Source organism: Pituophis catenifer, unplaced genomic scaffold (assembly GCF_029215685.1).
Source record: "Pituophis catenifer annectens isolate HBS135680 unplaced genomic scaffold, rPitCat1.0.hap2 SCAF_1, whole genome shotgun sequence".
Lineage (NCBI taxonomy): Eukaryota > Metazoa > Chordata > Lepidosauria > Squamata > Colubridae > Pituophis > Pituophis catenifer.
Window position 1 is genome coordinate 38,110,326 of NW_027256881.1, and position 27,910 is coordinate 38,138,235.

Consider the following 27,910-nt stretch of genomic DNA (forward strand, 5'->3'; position numbering starts at 1 on the left):
CTATTCTATTCTATTCTATTCTATTCTATTCTATTCTATTCTACTCTACTCTACTCTACTCTACTCTACTCTACTCTACTCTACTCTACTCTACTCTACTCTACTCTATTCTCTCAATTCAAAATAAAGGAGTATTTCCCTAGGTAACCTGCTCCTATTCTGAGCCTTTACAGTTGTGCGATGCATTGTATATTCTATGGCTGGGAGATACTTTTTCTATGTTCTCACTGAATAAATGATTCACTGATTTATTTTGTCCTTAAAAACTTTCACCATACACTAACACAAGGATTCCTAATTCCTATAATTAGGAATTTTTTAAAAAAAGAGATTTTTTTTGTGATATGTGTGTTTTTATAAAGACCAATTTCTAAGATTTTCTCAGAAAGTCATGGCTACTAATTTCCTGTGGGAGGAACCATAAGGAAATAATCTGGTTGAACAGGTTCTAGGGTTGGTCATCACCTGTTCAAGTTCCTCCCTCCCTCTTTTGTACTTTTGTATCTTTTTTTGTCTGCCCTAAATCTCCATGTGTTCAACGTGGTATATTTCATCCTAAATTCTAATGACAAACACACACACCCAAATCTTCCTATATTTTTCCTTTCTTTTACTGGCAGCTTTATTTTTCTTTTTAAATTTAACAATCCCCAACATAGAATTAGTTGGTGTAGATCAGGGGTGTCAAACTTGATTTCATTGAGGGCCGCATCAGAGTTGTGTTTGACCTGGGGTGTGTGGCCAGGGTGGGCATGGCCAGCTCAATGTCACTCATATCGTGACGGCCTCCCACAGTCCTCTGCCAACAAAAATGGAGCTAGGAAGCTCCATTTTCGCTTACAGAGGACTGCGGGAGGCCGTTGCTCCATTTTTTCTGGCAGAGGCACCACGGGTTGGTCCTTTGCTGTTTCCAGGGCAGCCCCACAGGCCAGATCTAAGCATCCTGCGGGCCAGATCCAGCCCACGGGCCTTGAGTTTGACACCCCTGGTGTAGATCATTTCCGACAAGTACACCACCATAACTGTTACATCTGTTTTCAGACCAGTCATTATCAGTTCGGACCACCAAGTGATATTACAATTTTTAAAAATTGGATATTTACTACTTAATTTATGCTTTGCTTAGAATAAATGAATTTTTCTCACACAGACATGCATCGCTACTTTTCCCAATCCTTTTTGAAGTACCGGTATTTGAAATCGTTTTAATCGCTCAAAGTAATGTAGTGTTCCAGAAGAAGAGAGTATCTATAGCTTAGGGTTGAATGTGAAGTTCTTGGTTCTCTCTGAGAATGGTGGTTTGCTCGTAAATATTTCATTACCCAAAATAGATAACATCATCAATCTAATTTAATGATGCAAACAAACTTAGCCACATCATTATTCATGTTGGTAGATTACTCCTCTGAAGAAAATGAAAAAAAAAAAAAAAGCCTCCATCTAAAAGTTGAACTTGAAGTTTTTTATTGTACAATTTACATAATTGTAAATTACAATCTATTGTCCATTTACATAAAAGACATTGTAATACAAATGTATTTTAAGGTAGATACCCAGTTTCCTTCACTCTCTTCTAACAAGGACTTGGAATCCGGGGTTCAAAGATTAGGGGTAAATATTGATAAAGAAATTTACTATTGACATGTAATAAAGTATATTATTGTTTATATAAGGTTTCTAAAGGAAGTTCTTTACAAAATAACAAATATGTCTGTAAAATCCATAGAACGTTGGGTTTAAGAAGATTTCCATCTCAGGAGGGAGAACACCATATGAATTACGTAAGTCAGTGTGACTGCAAATGCAAAAACCTAGAAGAAAAGAGAAGAGAATTTAGCTTGGGAGTTTGGCCAGTCAAAGTCATGTGGTCCTGTGGTCATTTTCTAATTTTCTTCCGGCTTTTCCTAACACTGACCTTTTCCCAGAGCAACAGTCTTACTGTCATTTTTTCTTGCCTTTGCTATTAATTTTCTGTCCCAGCACAGAAACATTTTCTGTTTAGCCCCTTCTCTCTTTTTACTTTAGTACAATCAGCTTTTGGGATACATCACAGGCACATTTATTGTATGCTGATTTTATACACACACACACACATCATCATCATCATCATCACAGCATAACTATCAGCCGATCCACCACACTTGGATGTTACTACTATTGCAAAGTATCAATAAGAGCTTCAAGCTATGAGGACTTGCTCTTCTAATGTCTGTGTAGGTTGTACATAGATCCACTGTATCCATGTTGCTTTGCAGATGTCCTCTAAGATTGCAATATTAAATATTATTAATATTTAAATATTAAGAACACTTCTACTGTACCAGATTCTCCATTTCCCAATATCTCTGATTCCAGATTCAAATGTTCCCCAAATTTATCCAGACTATTTGAATAGCTTGCACAATGATGCACATGGACACATTTGGGAGTTTGGGAGTTCACAGAGAATCAATAGCTAATCAGTACTCACCTTTCTGTTTGACTTTCTACCCACACACTTGCTTTTGTAAGAATAAAATTAAAGGAGACCCTCAAGTAAACTGCCTTGAGATTTTAGAGAAAGTCTAATTTTAATAATTAACTCATAATAAAAAAAGCTGAATCGCAATAGCAAACACTGATCACAAAGTTATATTGTCATCAGGGGGATTATGTCTGATCCAGGACTGGAAAATACCTAAATCTGTTGTCCAACCAATAACCTGAAGAGCAGAATTAAGTCGGTGTGTCCATCCAACTGAAATTAATATAAATTTCTTTGGTTTTAGCTGGTCACACTTTGGGGGTTTTATGAGATTTATAAATGTGAGAAATAAATAAACTCAGCTGAGTGTCTTATAAGGAAACTTTAGAATCTCTTAACTGGGGTTCTCACTAGTACAATAAATAGATGAGGATTTTCAGATTATACATATAGTGAACTCCCTATACACCCTCCCTATACACCCTCCCTATACATTCAATTGAAAACATATGTTAGAGGTACCACAATCCCTATGGAACCAGAATTTATTCCAAGGCCAAAGTTGTGGTTCCTAAAAGTATCATAGCATCAATAAGGAACAAAGACAAAAGGCCATGCACAACAGTAAAGACTTGTCAGCACTCTTAATCTCAATGTTAACGCCTCATAAGAATCTGATTTTTGTTTATTAATGAAAATGCAAAGACATGACTGTTATTACTGTAATAAGTTATGTCTAGTACTATGTGTAACCTTATATAACAATCTGCCCTAAGATTTATATACTGCAATTCCTAATATAATCTCTAAATCTTAATTGTTTGTTTTCCACAGTGACTTGTATTGTACTGTTATTGTATTTTTCAGAGAGTGAAGGAAGAAGTTATCCTTGACTTTTGCTTTATACAATAATCCATTTATATTCTTGTAGTTGACAGATTCACCCACACATACCTTAAAAGTACCTGATTGTGTTCACATTCAGTTTCAGCCATTTTAGTTAAATGCATTTTCTATATATATAGTCTTTTTCTCTTTAGAGTCACCCGTAGATAAAGATGAAGTCAACACAAAATATACATAGATAGTTTTGTTTGGGATCTTGAATTAAGCGCCAAAAGGTGTTATACATTTGCAAAAGGTGTTATACATTTGCAATAAATTTCAAATCACAGCCAAAAAACCAGCACTTCTTAAATCTCTAATGTCCATAATGTCATTTAGCCAATTTATTTTATAAATTGGACTCTGGACTTGATTTTTGTCTCTGGCCAGTGGTTGAGTGGTCTTGTTATAGGGGGTATAGACATGGAACCCTTGTCATGGTCAGATCACTCGCTCCTTCGCCTGGACCTTCGAACCGCCATACCCCGCTGCAGGGAGGTGGAGCCAATAAGATGGGTCCGCCCCAGGCGCCTGATGGATCCTGATAGGTTTCAGATGGAACTTGGGCCACTTCCTGAGGATCTGGCGCATGACTCGGCCGAGGACCTGGTGGCCGCCTGGGACCGGGTGGCTGGTGGGGCCTTGGATCGAGTTGTGCCTTTGCAGCCTCTGACCTGGTGCCTTGGTTCCTTGGTTCACCGAGGAGCTGAGGGAGATGAAACGCCGGAAAAGATGCCTAGAGAGCAGTTGGAGGGCCAGTCTCGCTGAATCTGATCGAACACTGGTAAGGTCGCATATTAAGACCTACTAGTGGCGATAAAAGCGGCAAAGTTTAATTACTTTTCCGCTCTTATTGCATCATCAGAGAATCGTCCGGTCACCCTGTTCAGGGTGACCCGCTCCCTCCTCTACCCGGGAGCGTGGGAGGACCCCCTGGAGGGCAGGGCTGAGGATTTCGGATGATACCTGTATGACAAAATCGCTCAGATCCTGGGGGATTTGGACGCTGACTGGGTAGGTTCCGGCAGGGTGACGAGGAACAGTCCTGAGAATGTTATCTGGGAAGAGTTTAACTCTGTGACTCCTGATGACTCCTGATTCTGGGGAGACTTAGTGCGGCCACATGTTTACTGGACCCGTGTCCCTCCTGGTTAGTACTGGCTTCCCGGGAGGTTACACGAGGCTGGCTCCAGGGAATTATAAATGCTTCACTGGGTGAGGGTTACTTCCCCACTGCTGTGAAAGAGGCGGTGGTGAGGCCTCTTCTCAAGAAGCCTTCCCTGGACCCAGCAGTATTAGCCAACTACCGTCCTGTCTCCAACCTTCGCTTTGTGGCGAAGGTTGCTGATAGTGTGGTCACGCAACAGTTTCCACAATTCCTGGAGGAAACGTCCTATCTAGATCCGTTCCAGTCGGGTTTCAGGCCTGGGCACAGCACGAAACGGCATTGGTCATGTTGGTGGATGATCTCTGGAGGGCGCGGGACAAAGGTTGCTCCTCTGTCCTAGCCCTGTTAGATCTCTCAGCGGCTTTTGATACCATCAACCATGGTATCATGCTGCACCGGTTGGAGGAGTTGGGGATGGGGGGCACCGTATTACAGTGGTTCTCCTCCTTTCTCTCAGACCGGTTGCATTTCATGTTGGCAGGAGGACAGAGGTTGACCTCGAGGCCTCTCATTTGTGGAGTGCCTCAGGGGTCGGTCCTCTCGCCCCTTCTGTTCAACATTTATGTGAAGCCACTGGGTGAGATCATCCATGGTTTTGGGGTGAAGTACCATTAGTACGCTGATGACACCCAGCTGTACACCCCAGGCCACCCCCACGATGCCCTTGAAGTGATGTCCCAGTGCCTGGAGGCTGTGCCGATCTGGATGGGGAGGAACAGGTTCAAGCTCAACCCTTCCAAGACTGAGTGGCTGTGGTTCCCGGCATCCCAATATAGTCAGTTGACTCCATCACTGACTATTGGGGGCGAGTCTTTGGCCTTCACGGAGAGGGTGCGCAATTTGGGAGTCCTCCTGGATACGCAGCTGTCCTTGGAGGAACATCTGACAGCTGTAACCGGAGATACGGAGGATCCCGGGTCTGCACACTTTCCGCCGTGCTTTGAAGACACTCCTATTCCAGCAGGCCGGCCTGGCCTAATTTTCTCCCCTTCTTTTAAATTTTTAAACTGAAATTTTAATTCGTTTTAAATTATTGGGAGTTTTAAATTGTCTCGGGCACAAATTATTTAATTGGGTTTTAATCATGTTTTAACTGTTGTATTTATGTGTTTTATTTTGTGCCTGTTCACTGCCCTGAGTCCTTTGGGAGTAGGGCGGTATACAAATTTAATAAAATGAAAAAAAATGAAAATGAAATAACCAGGGGGACCTTCTGTCAGGTTCGCCTGATTCGCCAGTTGCGGCCCTTTCTTGATCAGGATTCCCTGTGCACAGTCACCCATGCCCTCGTCACCTCGCGCCTGGACTACTGCAACATTCTCTACATGGGGCTCCCCTTGAGGAGCACCCGGAGGCTCCAACTGGTCCAGAATGCGGCCACGCGGATAATCATGGGAGCCGCTTGGCGCTCCCACATAACACCGCTCCTGCGTGAGCTGCACTGGCTCCCAGTGGTCTTCCGGGTGCGCTTCAAGGTGTTGGTTACCACCTTTAAAGCGCTCCACGGCATAGGACCTAGTTATCTTCGAGACCGCCTGCTGCTACCGATGACCTCCCACCAACCTGTGCGCTCCCACAGAGAGGGCCTCCTCGGGGGGCCATCAGCCAAACAATGTAGGCTGGTGACCCCCAGGGGGAGGGCCTTCTCTGTGGGGGCACCTACCCTCTGGAATCAGCTGCCCCCAGAGATAAGGAGAATCCAAGACCTCGGTGCCTTCCGCCGTGCCCTTAAAACTTTCTTTTTTCAGCAAGCCGGGCTGGCTTAACATATTTTTTAACATATTTTTTAAATATTTAAATTGGTTTGTTATTTTAAATTGGGGCCAAATTAATATATATCCTTTTAATTGTTTTTAATGTTTGTATTGTATGTTTTTATCTGGCTGTACAACGCCCTGAGTCCCTCGGGAGAAGGTGCGGTATATAAATTCGAAATAAAATAAATAAATAAAAAATAAAATAAATAACTATATATGCCTATCATTTGAGGAGAACCATAATTCAGAGGCACAGCACATTCTGGTCTCAGAAAGTTCCAGACTCAACCCTGAGAACTAATTATCCATGAAAAAAAAACTGTAGGTAAGCAGACACTACTGGGATAAACACACAAATAGCTTCACTTATTATAAAATACCTTTTTAACAGAATTCTTCATTGTAAGCGGAGCTGTCATCTAAAGATATCAGAGATATCTCAGCCTTATATCTGTTACTCCATTTTCATATTAAGGTAAAAAACAGCTCTGAAGCAGCACCCAAATATATGAGAAACTGGCAAGATGTTACTTCAAGACAGTAACTGTCTCAGCCATTTTATATTTTAATAATAAAATAAGAAATTGTTATCAAATTAATCAAAAAAAATTTGTACCCAAAAAGTTTTTAACCCCCCCAAAAAACCCACAACATTCCATTCACTTCCAATTTGTAAATTAAACCCAGTTCTCTTTCACTTGCCCAGTGCATTTGGAAAGCAGCAGATTGAAGAATCCTGCCCTAATTAATGAGTCATTTCAATTTTAGTTGAAGGACATATACTCACCACAGCTGCTATATCTATTTGGTAATCCTTGAATTTGCCAAGAACATCCTTCATTTGTATTGTCGTGTAGGCTTGCACAACTGCTGCACTCAAATAGAAAAGTGATGCAATTACCTGGTAGAAAGCATCCTGGAAAAAAAGGACATGGGGGGGGGAGTCTTAAGAACTCTGCAAATTCTGCTATTTATATGCAGCCACCAACATTTCCATCTCACCCTTGTGCCACTATAAGCATCTAAAATGAGCAGATGGTTCCGATTGCATTCCTTTTTAACAATGGCCATTTAGAAAATGCTGTAACATCAGTAATGACTTTTCCTACTTGCGCCAAGCATGGCACAACAATACCACAACCTCCTTTAGCTTATGCAACGTTCTCAAGTTGTTTTCTTCTATTCAGTCATAAGCCACACTGAATCAGCTTCAATTCAAGTCAAAAAAATGTTAAGTGGAATATTGTAGATGAATAATTAACTGGACAAAAAGTGATAATAGGAGAAATTTGTTTTTTAGCCGCTGTCTAAATTATTTCATTGATGGACTGCTGGCACATAATTGGTTTTAGTAAGCAGTGGTATAAATGGCCAAAGCATGGTGAGCTTGATTATGAGGATTTCAAGAGTTGTGCAAGTTTTCTTATTTTTTATTTTTTTATTTTATTTATTTGTCAAATATGTATAATATAACAGATATAAGTATAAACATGATTATGAATACAGGAAATGGATATTATTTATTTAGTTAGTTAGTTAGTTAGTTAAATTTATATGCTGCCCTTCTCCCATAGGACTCGGGGCAGCTCACAAAAGGTTAAAAACTGAAGAACAATAAAAAATATATAATTAATTTAGCATAATTAAAATCCCACAATTTAAAAACCCATATTAAAACCAACTAAAAATATTAATAAATGGGGACAGTAGAATAGGGATGGTAGGCACCAGGGGTGAAATCCAGCAGGTTCTGACAGGTTCTGGAGAACCAGTAGCAGAAATTTTGAGCAGTTCGGAGAATCGGTAGCAGAAGTTTTGAGTAATTTGGAGAATTGGCAAATACCACCTCTGGCTGGCCCCAGGGTGGGGTGGGAATGGAGATTTTGCAATATCCTTCCCCCAGAAGTGGGGAATGAATGGGGATTTTGCAGTATCCTTCCCGTGGAGTGGGGTGGGAATGGAGATTTTGCAGTATCCTTCCCCTGCCACGCCCACCAAGCCACGCCACGCCTACCAAGCCACGCCCATAGAACTGGTAGTAAAAAAAAATTGGATTTCACCACTGGTGCGCTTATGCACGTCCCTTACAGACCTCTTAGGAATGGGGTGAGGTCAACAGTAGACAGTCTAAGGTTAAAGTTATGGGGGATTGGGGATATAACCACAGTCAGGTAGTGCATTCCAGGCATTGACCACTCTGTTGCTGAAGTTGTATTTTCTGCAATTGAGTTTGGAGCAGTTTACCATAAGTTTGTATCTATTGTGTGCTCGTGTATTATTGCGGTTGAAGCTGAAGTCATTGACAGGTAGGACATTGTAGCAGATAATTTTATGTACTACGCTTAGGTCAGACTGAAGGCGGCATAGTTCTAAATTGTCTAAGTTGTCATTATTGAATAATGAAACTGGGGGGGGAGTCATGGGAATATCCCCAAGGTTAAGGAATTGCATCCTAGCATATCTAAGGAAATTAAGTGAATCAATGATTTGATCAATGCTTCATTTATTTTCATTTATGAAAATTCCTGGAGAAAGTATGAAATATCAGATGTATGGAAAAGGAAAATATTGTCCCTATATTCAAAATTAGGAAAGAGGAGGATTCTTTGACTATTATAATGCTAATACTGATGTCTGGGGAGATTCTAGGAAAAAGCATAAAGTGATTGATCTGTAACAGAATGTAATATAGATCTGATAAAAATAAGTCTTGCTACACTAACATTATCTCATTCAATCAGGTAAATTCCTTAATAGATAGTAGAGTACCTGGACTAGTTTCTCAGCAAGGTTTTTTGGAAATGATTTGCCATTGTCATTCCTGGGCCTAATAGAGAGTGACTAGCCCAAGGTCATACAAGTGGGTTTGTATCACAGGCAAGACTAGAACCTCAGGTCTCGCAGTTCTTAGCCTAATGCCTTAATCACTACACCAAATTGGCTTTTGTAAACATTATATGACTTAATTGGGTATATAATAAGGGAAACATGTCCTAGCGATTAAATGAATACATAGAGTGTTCAAAAATCTTATGTAAAATGTGTCCATCAATGGTTCCAAATCAAACTGCAGAGATGTATCAAGCGCAGTGCCATAAGATTCACGCTTCAGTATTTGACAGACAAGAATGCATACCAATTTTTCAAATAAGACTGAATTTTGTGGGACAACTAATACAACAAAAATCAAAATCGTCCTTGATTAATTACAGAAATAGTTGAAAGAAATATTATGAAAGTTAACTAAGATCAATGTAAAGTCATGTACTTAGAAATCAATGACTTCACAGTGATATTTTTGAAAATATTGAAATAGTAGTTAAGTGAATCTATAATGTGGCTGCAAACAAATGCAAATCTGGTCTACATCAATAGAAATACAGTTTCTAACTCATAAACAGTAGAATTTGCACTGATTAGGTCCCATCCTGAGTTTTGGTTTGGACACAAAATTTTAGGAAGGTTTCAGAAAAACCGAAGGGCAAGAATAAAAGAGGATCATGACTAATGATCAGCTTAATCAAAAAGTCATGCTAGAACAATTGATCCATTTGCAGACATAACTTACGAATGAAGTAGTTCTAGAATGGGCAGGAAGACCTTTTCTGTCCCAAATTATAGGATGAAATGTGGGCATAGAATGGCTAGAAGGAATAAGAATCCCAATGATCAGTAGCTGAACTATTCATTCTGAGGTATGGCGGCATTGTGGAAGACTACAATCTGAAGATAACATTCCAGAGATCAGTGAAAACAATTTATCTTTACTCAATGTTCTCACTAGCCAAGAATTATAGTTACTAACATCTTCCCACATCTCAATGGTCAAAAAGATGACTGGTTATCAGTTCTTCTTAAATATGCACCTAATGAGAAATTACTTTATATTGTCAGTTATTTTAATTATTCTTAACTAGGAAGGAAATTCAGGATTATAAATCTAAATTTTCATGTGTATAATTTGGGACTCAAAAACTGTTAAATAATAATAAATATTATAATTTGGTGGTATGAATGTTGCATATGATACATGAATGAGAACTGAAGAAGATAAGTGGAACTTATAAGGGTGAATGAGCTGGATATATCCATGAAGTCCAAAGTTAGGATTTCTCACACATGCTGATCATAACAAGCTGTGATGAAGGGACAGAAATGGCTAGACTGCCATCATCTGAAGCCATTTGCTTCAATACTTTGAGAATGCATCTTCCTTTTGTATAGCTCACCAGTTTTTCTACATCATGTAAATTAAATTCAGGAGTGAGGAAGGATATGATGCATTGTTGTAAGATCTGGTAATTTGGAAAGAGATGAGATTTAACATACGCAATATTAATCTCTCTGAAGTAAACTTACCAAAGCAACCCAAGCGCTTTTTCCACCGTGAGCTCCACACAAATATAAGAGGAAAAGAAGTGTAGAAATTACAAAGCAAAACACTGAGACAAACATCACCCAGCCTTGACTTATTTCCATATAAACTTTGGTAGAAGCCACAAGGATCCATACCAGGCCACCAAAGACCTACAAGAAAATATAAAAATAGTTTATCAGTAATAAGTAACATGTTGACTAGATTTTCATAATGTGCTAGACTATGCTAAAACAGACAAGTTATAGAAATCCAGACATGGTATCTTTACAAGACTTAAAACAGATTTAGAAGAATGCAGTTAATTTTTTTAAAAATAATTTATATCCATTTGTTCTCCTAGAGGAGGGGTGTCAAACTCAATTTCACTGAGGGCCACATCAGGGTTGTCTTTGACCTTGGGGGCCAGGGTGGGCATGGCCAGGGTAGGCGTGGCCAGCTCAATGTCATTCATGTCGGGGGTGCCTGTGGTGGCCCGAGCACTCTGCCAGCGAAAACGGGCTCCTGAGTTTTATTATTATTATTATTATTATTATTATTATTATTATTATTATTATTATTATTTAGTCCAATTTATATGCTCAGGGCGGCTTACAATGCATTTAAAAAACCATTATAAAAACATTTAAAATTAAAATATTAAAACCCATTCACACCATTCATGGCCGGATCTCACAAGATCGCAACAGCGAGATCAAAGGCTCCAGGCCTGCCGGAAAAGCCAGGTCTTCACCGCTTTTCAGAAGGCCAATAGGATGGGGATGGTCCGGACCTCAGGAGGTAACTGGTTCCAGAGAGCTGGGGCAGCCACAGAGAAGGCCCTCCCCCGCGGGCCCGCCAGCCTAAATCATTGATGAAGATATTGAAGAGTACTGGGCCTAAGACAGAGTCTGGGGTACCCACTGCATATTTCTCTCCATGTAGATGCAGTTCCATTGAGGATTACACATTGAATGCAGTTAGTCAGCCAGTTATGAATCCATGTGGTGGTGCTGCTGTCTAACCCATATTTTTCTATCTTATCAAGTAAGAGGTTGTGGTCTACTTTATCAGTCCAAGTAAAATATATCCACAGCATTTCGCTGGTCCACTAATTTTGTCACTTTGTCAAAAAATGCAATAAGATTTATTTGACATGATCTGTTTTTGACAAACCCATGTTGGTTTCTGGTTATGACTTTGTTCACCTCTAGGTGCTTGCAGATCCATTGTTTGATTATCTTTTCCAGTATCTTCCCAGGTATTGATGCCAGGCTGATAGGTCTGTATTTTCTGGATCTATTTTTTTTTTCTTTTTTTGAAGATGGGAACTACATCAGCCCTTTTCCAGTCCTATTGTAATTTCCCAGTGCTGCAGGATCTTTGAAAGACACGATTCAGTGGTTCTGAGAGCATGTCTGCCAATTTCTTCAGAACCTTGGGGTGTAATCCATCTAGACCTCATGATGTGAACTTGTCTAGAGTGAACAGTTGTACTTTTACCATTTTCTTGTTTATTTGACTTGCATTTCTAGTCTGCATTTTACAGTATTTGGGGGGGGGGAGTAGGTTGGACTGTTTTTTCCTTTTGTATAAAGACAGATTAAAAAATAAATTAATCAATTCTTCTTTCTCCCTGCTGCTCATCACCTTTTTGTCATTTTCTCCCATTAATGGATCAACCATTTCTTGATGTTTTCTGTTTTTTACATGTTGAAAGAAACAGGGGCGCAGTGGTTAGAGTGCAGTACTGCAGGCTTCTTCTGCTGACTGCTGGCTGACTGCAATTTGGCAGTTCAAATCTCACCAAGCTCAAGGTTGACTCAGCCTTCCATCCTTCCAAAGTGGGTAAAATGAGGACCCAGATTGTTGAGGGCAATATGCTCTGTAAACTGCTTAGAGAGGGTTGTAAAGCACTGTGAAGCGGTATATAAGTCTAAGTGCTATTGCTATTTTTTGTTATTTTTGACTTTTGTCACAAGCCTTAGTTCATTTTGAGGCTTAGTTTTCCCGACTTTATCTTTGCTGGTTCAAGCTATTTGCTGATATTCTGCCTTAGTTATGTGCCCCTATTTCCACTTTTTATACTTGTCCTTTTTGTCTTTCAATTTATTAGAGATGTACTCTCTAGGACCCCAAATCAAGGCACATGACATGAAAAACTATAGCTTGATAGCACATTTTCCCTGATCATGAATGATGACAAAGTGTCTATCTGAAATCCCATCAGGGCAAGCTAAGTACCGGGAGATGTCACTTACCACCAATGGAAAAGCATTATGGATATATCCATATGTAAACACTGGTTCATCCATATATCAGTTTCTTTCAGGGGTCTTGGAAGAGCTTACTAATGAGTTACCAGTGTGATACAGTGTTTACCATCTTCTGCAACTATATTACTCTTGGCAGGATTCGGATTCTAGATGATGTTGAACCATTGACTCAGTTGGCACAAACTCATTTTCTTAGTTTCATATTTGCCATCCAGCACTTTGCTAACAGATAGGTTCCTTTGAAGCTTGGGTTTGAGCCAGCATTTCTTTTCCCAGCTCTGACCTTTGTAACTCTACTACTGATACTTGCTTTATTGCTTTCTTTTTAGTATGTAGTAGATTTGTCATCTAACACTTTGCTTACAGATTTTAGGATTTCAGAAGTTCTAAAGCCTTTTCCAAGTGAGAAATGGAGCAGGATTTCTTCTTCTGGGCTTCAGGTCATGAGAACAACAAGGGCTATAGGAGGTTTTTTGACTGGATTTCGGGCTCTGATGTGCTCAAAAGCAGTAGAAAAACTGAATCAGTCAAGTTGTCAAGATCCAGAAAGCATAGGCAGGAGTATTGGGAATATTTTATTTCAATACTGCTTTGCTCAGTTGTGCCCTTTTATCTTTGCTCACAATTTCTGTCTATCTATCTCTTTGCTTATGTGCTTGCAGCAGAGTAACAAATGCAAGCTTTTGTAGGATGATCCAGGCTCCCTATAACTTGGTATAGCTAACTTATTCTCCCACTACTTTCTTTGTTCTGTACTATTTATTTCAAAAGCACTTGCCCTGATAATGCTGGTTAAAAGGGGAAGCTGGAGTCATTTATTTAAAGGCTTAGCCTAGAGAAGGAATTTCCTGTTCCATTTCCTTCAGATTCCAGGTGAAAGGATGGGGCACCTTCTCTCCAAAACATATTTTGGAGATTTAATTACCTGCCTGAGTAAGTCCCTTTCCCTTGGGAAACAGCTATAACCAGGTCCCTGGAACTCAAAGGAGATGTGAGAATAAAGCCTAAATATGGCAGGTTTGTACTCTCTGTTTCCCATCAGCAGGGCCGGATTTTCCTATAGGCTAACTAGGCTTCAGCCTAGGGCCTCAAGATCAAGAGGTGCCTACATTCAAATTGTTAGCAAAATTAAATTACACTTTCACTATAGGTGAAAGGGCCTCATAAGTGGAACAGCCTAGGGCCTCTTTTCATCTAAATCCAGCCCTGCCCATCAGACACCTTGCTACAACTCACTACTGATAGAGCTATAGTTTCCAAGAGAACTAATAAGGTACCACATTTGCATGTTGTTTACATTTTCCTTTCATAACAAAGGCACAATGGCCCTAGTTATCAGTTGCAATTGAATCACAAGTGTGAGATGAGTGACTACATAAATTTAATAAAGAAATGCAATCAATTGTTACACAGTAACTTTGCATTGACTGCCAAAGCAGACACAGGCTTTGTTCAAACAACACCCAACTCTAGTTATAATTAAATCTCTTTTTCAACTCTCAGGGTAACTATAGCAGTCAGCTATAATTCAACCCTTCCCAAGAAAGGAAGGGCTTTGGGTTCAAGGATGCTCAGAAAACCTTGCATTTTTGTCATGGGCAGATACACAATATTTCATAGTTTATAAACATTTCCTATCAAGTAGCTGTTTTGCCACTGCATCAATCTTCCCTTACCCAATTCATTGTGTTTATTGCTTACAAGGTCTTCTACTTTGCATTAGTGTTTGTCAGACAGCAAACAACAAGAGAAGCAACCAGTGACAGGCAGTTTTAAGATAGGAAAATAGGCTGCATGTACTTAGCTATCCCATGCTTTATTTGAATCTGCTTGGTTGAGCTTTGACAACCATGATTTGGGACTTTTAAAGTATTATGAGAACTCAGCCAACTGTGATTCAATAAATCCTTTTAAACAAACTATGGCTTCATATGGTTTGTCAGTTGGACAATACTTTATCAGCTCCCCACTTGGGACAGCTTTCTTATTCCTTGGTTTCCCAGCCTTGAAAACATTTTCATTTGCCCTTCTCAGCTAATTCTGGTTCGGCTAGTAGTGTGGGTTCTTTCAAATCTTCTTGCTTGCATACATGGATAGAAATTCCTCTTAAAGCACTAACACGTGGCTGAAACAAGTAATGCTGAATCCAATAAGGGTTCTTGTTTATATAAGATTTTAACAGATTAACAGAGTTGGAAGGGACCTTGTAGGTCATCTAGTCCAATCCCCCGCTCAAGCAGGATACCCTACACCAGTGATGGCTAACCTTTTCTGGACCAAGTGCCCCCCATACTCCCATCCACCCCCGTGTATGTCTGGCAGAGATCTGAAGACCAGCTGACCAGTGGGAGGTGCGCACGCATGCGCAGTGGAGCTGAACTGGGACAACAGCTCACGTGCCATCAGAGAGGGCACTGCGTGTCACTTCTGGCACATGTGCCATAGGTTCACCCTCATGGCCCTACACCATTTCTGACAAATGGCAGTCCAATCTTTTCTTGAAAGTCTCAAGTGATGAAGCTCCCACAACTTCTGAAGGAAAGCTGTTCCATTGGTTTATTGTTCTCACTGTCAGAAAGTTCCTCCTCATTTCTAGGTTGAATCTCTTCTTGGTCAGTTTCCATCCATTATTCCTTGTCTGGCCTTCAGGTGCTTTGGAAAATAGTTTGACCCCCTCCTCTCTGTGATAGACCTTCAAGTATTGGAAGACAGCTATCATGTCTCCCCTGGTCTTCTCTTTACTAGACTAGCCATGCCCAGTTCATGTAACCGTTCTTCATATGTTTTAGTCTCCAGTCCCCTAATCATCTTGGTTGCTCTCCTCTGCACTTTTTCTAGAGTCTCAACATCTTTTTTATAGTGTGGTGACCAAAACTGGATGCAGTACTCTAGGGGTGGTCTTACTAGGGCGTTATAGAGTGGTGTTAGTACCTCACTTGATCTTGATTGTAACCCTCTGTTAATGCAATTTAGGATTGCATTGGCTTTTTTGGCTGCCACTGCATACTGCTGGCTCATATTTAGCTGGTTGTCCACTAAGACTCCAAGATCCTTCTCACAGTCACTGCTATTAAGCCTGGTTTCATCCAGTTTATATGTGTGCTTTTTCTTTTTCTTACCTAAGTGTAAGACTTTACTTTCCTCTACACTGAATTTCATTTTGTTAGATAGGGCCCAGTGTTCAAGTCTGTCAATATCCATCTGCATCCTGAGCCTATCTTCTAGGGTGTTAGCTATTCCTGCCAGCTTACTATCATCTGCAAATTTATCAAAAATATCAGTTAGAACCAAAACTCTACCATTAAGAACCAGAGCCAAGGAGGCTGATTAGATACTATATCCTCTTCCACCTCCCCTAGGTTTACATCTTAATAATTTACTCTGCAATTATCTGGTAAATTGTTCTGTTGGGCTGACTGTAATTTGATTTGGGGAAGATTTCTATCAGCGTGCAGGAATTTATCACCCGAGCATTTTGTGAAGACAAAATAGGGAGAGAAAATTCCACTTAAAATTTCTCATCTTGAATTACTCAGAGTAAGGGCACTAAATATACAGCATTGCTATTTTCCTGACTTGTGATTTCTATCCTGCTTCAACTGGGCCAAATCTAAGCAACTTAAAAAGGCATGCAAAACAAAGAAGCAACATAGTTTAAACCACCATCATACACACATTTTTCCTAAATTCTGTACTACTTTTTACTCTGAAAACAAGACTTCAACATTATCAAAAATAATTATTGTCTACACTATATAATAAACAAGAATGGTACATGGGAACTTTGAAAAGATTGTTCTCTAGGTAAAATGCATGTTTCTCCTGACATCTCTCCCAGCTAATAATTCCAATTCTAATGTAAATAATCCCTGTAGAAATTTACCCATAATTTGGATTTCCCTGGACAACATACATCGGAAAAGGAAGTTGTGACTGAAGACACATATTTTGTCTGAGGTCTGTGTAATGGCTCTTTTCACTTGAGCGATCATAAGTAGATTAATTTGAGTCAAGAACCACAGATGATCCAAGACAATGTATGGATATTTACCATAGCCTCTTGGAGGAAATCAATAAGAATAGGCAATTATGCTGTAGGTTACTGTAGCCCAGTGGTGGGATTCAAGTAATTTAACAACCGGTTCTCTGCCCTAATTATTTCTTCCAACAACCAGTTTGCCAAACTGCTCAGAAAGTTAAGAACCAGTTCTCCCGAAGTGGTGCAAACTGGCTGAATCCCACCACTGCTGTAGCCCCAATACATCTAAAGGCAACAGCTTTAGAAAAGGCTGCACTGTATGCTCACATTCCAGACCCCACCTCTCTCCTAGGAAGAAATATTTTCAGTTCCAGGAGCTCCACTTGTTTGTGGAGAAACAGAAAATGGTGATGCCCAAGTGAGGCCAAGTAAAGTAGCCCCAGGTAATGCAGGTTTTAAGGTTTTTTTCCAGGTGAAATTATTTGTTTTAAAGCAACACAATAACAATACATTATTAGCACTGCTAACATGTACTGTTTAGTTTCCTTGTACTAAATTATAATCACTGAATCTTGAGGTTTCTGATCCATTGTTTGAAGGACATCTATGGGCTCTGCCACAAAAGAGCTTTCTATTGCTTCAGAAGCAGTGGTGGGTTTCTACTGGTTCGCCCCAATTCGGGTAAACCGGTAGTGGCAGCTGCGGGAGGCTCTGCCTACCCGTCCAGACATCATCACGGATGCTCTGCGCATGTGCAAAAGGTTCTGCGCATGCACAGAAGCACCGTGCATGAGTGAAGCGCTCGCACGCTCCCAGTTCCGAACCGGTAGCGAAGGTAAGAGGAACCCACTACTGTTCAGAAGCAACTCTGGACCTGGATGCTCTTATGATATGAGATAGAGATACTGTAGATGAGAGGGGGGAGGGGGAGAGCGAGGGAGGGAGGGAGAGACAGAGACAGACAATGACAGAGAGTAGGAGGGAAAGCAAGAGAGGCAGAGAGATGATCAGATAGATGATAGATAGATAGATAGATAGATAGATGATAGATAGATAGATAGATAGATGATACATAGATAGATAGATGATAGATAGATAGATAGATAGATAGATAGATAGATAGATAGATAGATAGATAGATAGATAGATAGATAGAGGCAGGCAGGCACACAGGCAGGCTGTCTTTGGAAGCCAGACCATTTTTAGTATGGCTCAGTTACAACTCCCCTACAAGCAAAACAAGGATGTTTCCTTCTTCGCAATATCATGAAGTTGATGAGTGACTTGTTTTCCCAGGGGTGCACTCTTGCCGGACAGAACCAGCTGAATCCCACCTCTTGGTAGTGGCTAAGGAGATTTTGTAAATCCAAGAGCTGCAGCAGTTCAGGGACCAAACATTTATTATATTCTATCCTGATAGCTGCACTCTACCAATGGGTAGCTATTCCCAGCAATTAGAGGTCAATGGAAGTGAAGAATATTGTTCTGAATTGTTGGAGAAGAAATGGAAGGGGAAAATCATTGACAGTGCCCTATAACTGTGGGCAGAGTTACTTGCAGAAGTACAGCAAACATTTCCACTGCTCATGTTCTAATCATTATTTCACTCAATTCCACTTCTCCAGATGGCAAGAAGTTCTAGGAGCAAAGATTCACTGGATGGTGAAAGATTACCAAGTTCTTTGTATCAAGTACAAAACTGGTGTTTTGTAATATTTGCATTTATTTGCACATATGCAGGTTGAACACTGAAAGATGAACAACTTAAATATTTTAAAAGGTAGGGGTACCAGAAGACGTCAGCAATTTCAAATCTGCCACACTAAGATGTCTATGAGTCCAAATTTGTCTTTTCTTTTTTTATACTTAAGCTGTTGGTTATGCAATTGCCCTGTTTGGTTTGCAGAAAACAATGTCTTCTTATTTGTAAATTTGTGTTGCTTCCTACACCTAATGCACATTAAAAAAAGAAAAAAAGGAGATTTACCAACAGAATTTAATAAAAAAGGCTTTTTTGGAGTTCTACACAAAGTTATATGCTAAAGATGCAATTCAAGATGTTGATATTGATAGATATTTAAAGATGGAGATTCCTGAATTAACGCTGGAACAGAGAGAGAGAGATTGAATCAGCCAATAACTTCCGAGGAAATTGTTGGGGCAATTAAACAATTAAAAATAGGCAAGGCTCCGGGAACAGATGGACTAACAGCTGTTTATTATAAACATTTACAATCTGAAATGCTAGAACCACTCAAAATCTTATTTAATAAAATACAGGTAGGAGGAGTACCACCTTCCTGGAAAACAGCCTTTGTCTCACTAATTCCAAAGGAGGATCAAAATTCCATCAAACCTGAGAATTTTAGGCCAATTTCACTTTTGAATACTGATTACAAGATTTTTGCTAAGATACTAGCTAATAAATTAATGCCAGTTATGCAACAAATAATTCATAATGACCAATCAGGGTTTATAAAAGGGAGACAAATGAAATATAATGTTAGACAAATTGTAAACTTACTGGAATATTTGGAAAAAAATAATCAAGTCCCTGCAGCGTTTATATTTTTGGACGCAGAGAAGGCATTTGATCGCTTGAACTGGCAATTTTTGTTTAAAATAATAGAGAAAATGCACTTTGGGGAATATTTTACACAATCAATTAGAGCGATATACCAGCAGCAAACAGCACAAATTATAGTTAATGGAGGTTTAACAGAGGTTTTTAGAATTGAGAAAGGAACAAGGCAGGTGTGTCCTCTGTCCCCATTGTTATTTATCTTGACTTTGGAAGTGCTATTGAATAAAATACGTGACTCAGAAAAATTGAAGGGTATTGTAATTAGACATCAAGATTATAGATTAAGAGCATTTGCAGATGATTTGGTTGTTACCTTATCCCAACCTATAGAGTCGGCTCCATATATATTGGATATAATTGATCAATACGGGAAAGTATCAGGATTTAAAGTTAATTCACATAAGACAAAGATGATAATTAAAAATATGTCTATACTTGAAAGAGATAAACTAGCAAGATTAACAGATTTTGAAATAGTTAAAAAGGTTAAATATCTAGGAGTGTACATAGCAGCTTCAAATACAAAATTATATAAAAATAACTATGAGGTTCTTTGGCAGAAGGTACAGAAGGATATGGAGAATTGGAAAAAATTACAGTTGTCTTTATTGGGAAGAATTGCAGCAATTAAAATGAATGTGTTACCTAGATTTTTATTTTTGTTTCAAATGATACCTGTGCTTAAGAAAGATGAAAATCTGAGAGAATGGCAGAAAGGTGTTAATACTTTCATTTGGGCTGGGAAAAAACCCAGAATAAAAATGAAAATTATACAAGATACACGTGAAAGAGGGGGTCTCAAAATGCCTAATTTAAGATTATATTATGAAGCAGCGGTCTTATCACAAATTAGTGACTGGTTTAACTTAACTGAGGGGAGAATTTTGAATCTAGAAGGTTATGATTTGTTATATGGATGGCATGCCTATTTGTTATATGACAAAAAAGTGGATAAAGTATTTAAGGCTCATATACTTAGAAATGCTTTGTTGAGGGTTTGGAAAAAAATATCAATATAAGTTAAATTATAAGATACCTGTATGGGCAAATCCTAGACATGCAATAGAAAATATAAGTATAGAACAAAAACAGGAGGTGATTACCTATAAAGAGCTTCTTATTATGGAAAGGGGGGTAATGTATCTGAAACCTTTAGATACATTGAGAGAAGAAGGTATAATTTATACATGGTTTCAGTATGGTCAACTTCAAGCTAGATGGAAGGAAGATCAAAAAACTGGCTTCATGCAAAATGAGGAGAATTTGGTGAAACAAATTAGAGATCAAAAACAAATGCATATTAAAAGGTTGTATAATGCTTTATTGGAAATAGACTCTGAGACGGAACTGGTTAAAGATTGTATGATTAAATGGGCACAAAACTTTCAAAAGCCAGTAATGATGGAAACTTGGGAAAAGATTTGGATTAGAAATGTGAAATTTACACAAGCACAAAATTTAAGAGAAAATTTTTATAAAATGTTTTATAGATGGCACTTAGATCCCAAAAAATTATCATGTATGTATCCTAATGTGCAAGCTAAATGTTGGAGATGTGACTGTGATGATGCAACTTATTATCATATATGGTGGACTTGTAGAAAAATCAAAGCATTTTGGATAAAGATCTGGTGGGTGATGCAGAATATTCTTAAAAAAAGACTGAAATTTATTCCACAGTTGTTCTTATTGGGTATAACTACGGACTGTACAGTTGCAGAGACTAAACTGATTTTGAACTTGATAACAGCAGCAAGATTGTTGATAGCACAACATTGGAAGAAGGACTTTTTGCCTACTATTGATGACTGGATATTGAAAGTAACTAATTTAGCTGAAATGGCTAAAATTTCAGCATATTTGAAGGATCACACACAAGAAAGGTATATACAGGACTGGAGAAGATGGATTGATTATATACAAAATAAGTATCAGACCAAAAAATATCAAATAGCTTATGAATGATTTCTTTTATCTGTATAAGCGCTATATAAGTGATATTAGAAGTTTTATGTCTAAGATGCAGGATTTTATCTATGGGGGGTTAAGAATTTTTTTTTTAAGGGGGTGTTAGTTTAATGATTGGTTAAGCAATTTAGTTTATTGTTAAAAGTTAATAGAAATACTTTGTGTTCTGCTCTGGGAAGTTGGGGAGGGGGAGGGGGGCTGGGTGGGAGGGTTGTGGGGAAATTGTGTTTGTTTTAAAACTTTTTCAATTAAAAAAAAAGGCAATGCTTCAGTTGTACAGTTGCAGCTGCAATTTCAACCTCCTCTGCACACAGACACTTCTGGCGAAGGGGAAATTCTAGGAATACAAATTAGGACAAGGAAAGTCCAAACATGCAGAGCCAACTTGTCGTTGTTTTGCTTCTAACCAATGAAGCCAAGCTTTCCTCTTCCACTGAGCACAGCATTATAGCTAAAAATTCTTACTGAAATGCATAAACTGTATGTAATATCCAAAGCTGTAGCTTTACAGTATATTGTGGAAAAAGGGCACAATCTGTGAGCATCTTAATTCAGCCAGTAGTTGTGTTTGCAGGACATACATATTCATACATAACTGAACTCAAGTCAATTTTCTGTGTCTACACAACAGGATGATCCATCAGCTCACCACGGGAGCCTGAATTTCCACAGCACATTATCCTAAAACCACTGGCTTCTGGTTCAGTACACCATAATGGAGGTTCTACACTGTGAATCCAAATTTCAGAAAGTCCTGGTAAGTAGGATACAAGCCTGAGCACTACAGTATTTGGGAATGAGGAGAGACCCACTCAGCAGGTCCTATATTTCAAAATTGGGATATTAGAGAATGACAGGAATGTTTCAAAAAGGGCTCTCCCTTTCTTTGAACAATGTCAAAGAGCATGGCTGCTGTGCTTGAAGAATAGGAGCCTGGATAGCTCAACAGATAGAAGCACTGTAATTTAACACCAGCTGTCTGCAATTAAAGTAAGATCGAATCTCGCCAGGCTCAAGGTTGACTCAGCCTTCCATTCTTTCTAAGGTAGGTAAATTGAGGACCCAGTTTGTGGGGGCAATAAGCTGACTTTGTATGAATATACAAAAGTATGAAGGCTATTGCTTAACGCACTGTAAGCCGCCCTGAGTCTCCGGAGAAGGGCGGCATATAAATCAAATTTTTTTAAAAAAAATAGGCCAAAGGCATTTTTTCCCTCCCATTTCAGAGCTCAAATGGCATCTACAGTCCTTCTTTTTTTCTTTTTTTCTTTTTTTTACAGATGACCCCCATTATGGCTTGGACTTGGAACCTATCCCAGGACTTAACTGCAACTAAACTCTACTGTTAGTCAAGAAGAAGTTCTGACTTCATGCACAAACTGGATTCCTCTGTCGCGTCGTACCATTTGCAATGTGGTGGGACAAGAATAACTGCTGCTGAATACAAGATTGGCTTTCTGAGATACAGTAAAAGAGGTTGTTTTAAAATATTTGTTGCAGGGTGTGTCAGCAGATTGTGCAATTCCTTTTGACCAGCTCCTGCTCAATGCTTAACAGCAGCTCAGTAGCTTTCCTTAGATAGGGATAGAAACCCCAGCTTTCATCTGTTAATTCACTTGAGTTATTCTACCTCTATCTCCTGGACATTTGGGAAGGGTACATTCAGGCCAGAATTATATACCTTAAGACAGGGGTCTTAAGGTATATACTCACATCATCATGGCAGTGTCACATGATGTATTGGGACTTTTTTCTCCCTTCACTAAACCAGGCGGGGGTGGGGCCAGCACATGATGCATCCGGCCCACGGGCCATGAGTTTGACACCCCTGCCTTAAGACAAACAAGAGATTTCCAGCTTATTATAAATACTAAAATGTAGGAGAGTGCCGGATCTATCTGGATCATGCAATCTGGTAGGGCCGATGATGGGAGGCTCTGCCCTGCCCCCCAGACGTCATCATGTCCCGTTTTTGACCTCTGTGCATGCACAGAAGTCTCTGTGCATGTGTGCAGGAGGCATGTGTGAATGTAGCGAGCGTGCACGCGTGCGCTCACATTTGCGATCCGGAAGCAAAGGCAAGTGCATTTCACCCCTGCCATGGATGCTGTTTCACTTGTTTGCGCAGCCTGGTTTCTGGCATGCCGTGGTGCTGGTCCCCAGATCAAGGGTTGGGGACCCCTTCCCTAACAGATTTATATAACACTTGTGGCTGTCTATTTAGCCTGCCATGTTAATTTGTTTTATTAACAACGTAACTCAGAACAGTGTTGTAACTGTTTCATTGACATGCGCTGGGGATGAAATGAAGGCAAGACTGCAGTCACAGTCAGCAACATATGTTTATAGGGCATGCTTATGCTTTAATTAGTTGTAAGTGGGGAAAGGCCATTAAAGAAGTCTTGAGAGTCTTAAGAAGCTCAGCTGGTGCATCAAATTCAATCACTATCCTGTTTCTTACTATGGTTAGCCAGATATCTTTGAGGCTTCTGTAGGCTGGGAACTAGTGTGCAAAAGCTGAGCAACACTATCACACCTTGCAGTAGCAGATTCTATTGTTTTAACTATTCATTTGCTAAAAGGACACCATTTGGAGTCCACAGGTTAGCCTTCGGTTAATAAGCTGAATGCTATATTCCAAAAAGTTGCTATAAACAGCATAAAAAGTTAATGGGATTTAGACAAAATCTAACATTGATTTGATGTAAAGTTAAATATGATTACCTAATATTACTTAAATGCAATGAGATCATCACATATTTTATAACTTATTCTTATTTCACATTGAAAATTACAATTTGGACACGCTTTTGGAAGGATTAGAAACTATATCCAAACACTTAGTTGCCTTGTCACTTTAGAGTGCACATAAATATCCCATTTTATGCTGTTTTGTAAAATTCTTTACTTCTTTGAGCTATTTGTAACCATTACTTCAAGGTCCCATCCTGTCCAGTCATCTCCAGCTCAGAAGCTTTCATGTGTGTATAATTTCCTATCCCCAATGTGCTCACTTTACATTTCTTATGCCGGTAGTCCTCAACTTACAACAGTTCATTTAGTGACCGTTCAAAGTTACATCATTGAAAAAAGTGACCATTTTTCACACTTACAATCATTGCAGCATCCTCGTGGTCATGTGATCAAAATTCATACGCTTGACAACTGACTCATACTTACTCATACTCATACTCACGTGATCACCTTTTGGGACCTTCTGACAAGCAAAGTCAATGGGGAAGCCAGATTCACTTAACTAACATATTATTAACTGCGGGTGATTCATTTAACAACTGTGGCAAAAAAGATCATAAAATGGGGTAAAACTCACTCAACAAATGTCTCACTTAGCAACAGAAATTTTGGGCTCAATTAAGGCCTCGTAAATCAAGGACTTTGTTAGGGTTCCGACCAATACCCTAATTAAAACATGAATCTCAAGCCGAGGTTCAAAAGAAATCCAGTTATTTATTAGGAGTGTCATGTCGGCACGTACCCAAGTGAAGCCAACTCTGACCTCACTTAATTTGTGCCTTGGCTCTTACCCTGTTTCCCCCTCCCCCCAAGGTGTGTCATCAGTCACATTCCCCAATGAAACAATTTTGCGGCTTGTAGAAGTCACTCCCTCCAGCCACTGTGGATCTCCATGGTGATGGCCTTGACATTTGCCAACTGGAATGTGCTTTGTTTTGATTGAGGTGCAAACTCCTCGATACAGCTGCGAGGCTCAGTTCCCCATTCCACTGCCTATGGCAACTCAAGAGCAGGTCGGGAAGGCTTCACTAGTTGACAGACTACCTGTACTGAACTCTGTTGGCCATTTTATTACTACCCTTCCATTCTGGAGAGATGCTCTTGGAACCCCTCACTGTCCCCTTTTAACCTTCTAAAGAATTTATTAGCATTAACAAACTTGACTACTTCAGCTGTCACTCTTACTTTTATCCTATAGTGTAAAACAGTACCAAGGCTATCCACATAGTTTTCTTGCCTGAACAAAGTTCAATCAATCTACATCTTGGCCATGGAGAACCATGAAATCATTTAGTGGTGGCAAATTCAGAAAAATAGCAAGATGATTAAGATCAACCCTGGCCTATGTATCTTTGCCCATATAAGTGAAAGAATACAGGATTCTTGAGATATTCCAAGTCATCTGGAAAACAAGAATCTCTTTTAGAACAGGTTTTCTGAAGAAGAGGGATTTCAACTCATGCATACAGCATCCTTCAAATCCGCAATGGTATCTTCCAGGTATATTATATTGCAACCCTTTCTTCCCTTACCAGGTGCATTTCAGATGCCTTGAAATTATAATTCTATAATTCCCCACCAGCGTGAGTCATTGGATATTCTAGATGGGAATTCAGGGAGCCATTGTCTCAACACATCCAGAGGGCAGCAGGTTTGAAAAGACACAACTTGCTTTACCCTAATGCCATATTCCGCCTTAGGAATATTATGAAGGATATTGAATATCCCAAATTCAAAGATGATGGCAATCAATATTTCTCAAGGGCCCATTTGAATTTTAAAAGGAAGGGCAGGCACAGGTGGAAGAGGAGGAGGAGGGGGGAGGAGGAGAGAGAGCTTTGCAGATTAGCAGACTAGACTTTGCAGATTCATGGCATAGAACAGTGTTTCTCAACCTTGGTAGGTTGAAGATGGGTGGACTTCAACTCCCAGAATCCCCCAGCCAGCGCTGCTGGCTGGGGGATTCTGGGAGTTGAAGTCCACCCATCTTCAACCTACCAAGGTTGAGAAACACTGGCATAGAAGCATGCCTCTACATCAGGGCTGTCAAACTCCCAGCCTGCAGGTTGGATGCATCATGTGCTGGCCACGCCCACGCCCAGTTTAGCAAAGGAGGAAAAAGTCCCGATACATCACATGACACTGCTGTGATAACGTGAGTTTGGCACCCCTGCTCTACATTCTTCTTAGCTATTCTACAAATGCTCTCAATAAAGTTTGGCCTTTTTTTTTTTTTTTAAGACAGCCTGCATCAGTATATTGCAGACTACCTGGTTTAACAGGTTTCTAGCAGCTGCTCCACACAAAAATGAAATGGGCCATTAATTCTTCCCCTTCTTTCCAGCACTGGAGCCATAAATCTGTCCACCCCCCCCCCCCAATCACTGGTCTTGCACCACCTTGTTCTTTATCTTTGCTCACTATCAGGTTTTCTGCTATTGTATCAGGTGGGTGGGAAGCCAATTCTAAACAACCGAACTATGTACCCATTCTCTAATCTTTCACTGAGTGGGCACCACCTCCATAAGCCTTACTATTTGCTATTTCCCCATGTCTGCAGTTTATTATCAGTTTGTTTAATGGTGAAAATAAAACTGGGTGTGCTGAGATCTTGGGCTTTTGCAACAGGTACACACTGTGGCACCTCTTTCCTGCTACCCTTAAGCTTTTGGGATAGGTATATTTGCCCAAACACATCAACTGTTGGCGGAAAGTAATGTTAGAGTACATTGCTTTTATGAACAGCAGCTTCTAAACTACACTCAGGCAACATACTCATTGCTCATTTCAAAGTGAAATCACTCCCGTTAAGAAAGTATCCCATAATGATTCCCATTAGAGTAATAAACTATAAGCAGTCAGTTCAGAAAATTTCTTCATGGTGGCCAAGCAGGGAAGTCTTCTGGTATCAAACCAAGGCCAGAGCACTGTCCCACTTTGTCCCTTAGTACCTGATATTGAGAGAGATGGTACTTCTCCTTCTGGAGTCAGGATGTCAGTAGCAGAGACAAAATACTTCTAGTTTGTAATCTCCCTTTGAGTCCTATAACAGTACATCATGTTCCATCTTTTAACTGTTCCCGTCCTTCCATTCTCAAACACTTATCTTCTGCTGCAAATGCAGAAACTCCAATGGAATACAATTCTGCAACCCGGTCCTTATATACACTGTTAACTTTTCTGTTGTTTGATCTTTTCTGTTGTTTGAGTCATTTAAATAATAAAAAAATAACTCTTTTCTTGAGAGACAGACAGAAATGCACAAAGGGTGGAAACTTCTGATAAAATAGGTTAAAGTTGGCCTGTAAAAACCTGTGTTATAATCAGATGAGTTTTAAAGTCCAACATACATTTGTCTCCAAGAATGATAAAAGTTCTTCCACACACTCTGCTTGCCTTCACCAAAAAATATCACTAACCTTCTGTTGAGGGCATATATGCTATTTCCCTCCTAGGTGACCCACCCTAAAGGCAATTTCCATCCATAATTTCTTGCTTTGTTACAAAAATCATGTTTTTCAATTTCTACCAGCACTAGCCATTCCAAATGGCTAGGCTTCAATGAACTGTCTCAAAATAAACTGGCCTGTCTTACTGGCCACCTGAAGCTACCGCAGGCACATTCCCTGCTCTGGCAACTGGCCATTTGTTTTCAGAGCTGCGCATTTGTTAGCAGGAGTCTCTCACTGTACCAAAGATCTCTGTTACCTCTCTTGCCAAT

The 27,910-nt window shown here is 39.7% G+C and overlaps 1 protein-coding gene across 1 annotated transcript in view; it reads right to left on the minus strand.

Annotated features, from left to right (window-relative positions):
• Nucleotides 1–1,736: 1,736 nt before the first annotated feature.
• Nucleotides 1,737–27,910, minus strand: part of MAL (mal, T cell differentiation protein) — a 36,779-nt gene continuing 10,605 nt past the window's right edge. The window contains exons 2-4 of the mRNA XM_070947974.1: nucleotides 10,634–10,801; nucleotides 7,062–7,190; nucleotides 1,737–1,811 (exon numbers count right to left, since the gene is read on the minus strand). Of these exons, the coding sequence (XP_070804075.1) occupies nucleotides 1,737–1,811; nucleotides 7,062–7,190; nucleotides 10,634–10,801 (372 nt within the window). The remainder of the gene's footprint in view (nucleotides 1,812–7,061; nucleotides 7,191–10,633; nucleotides 10,802–27,910) is intronic.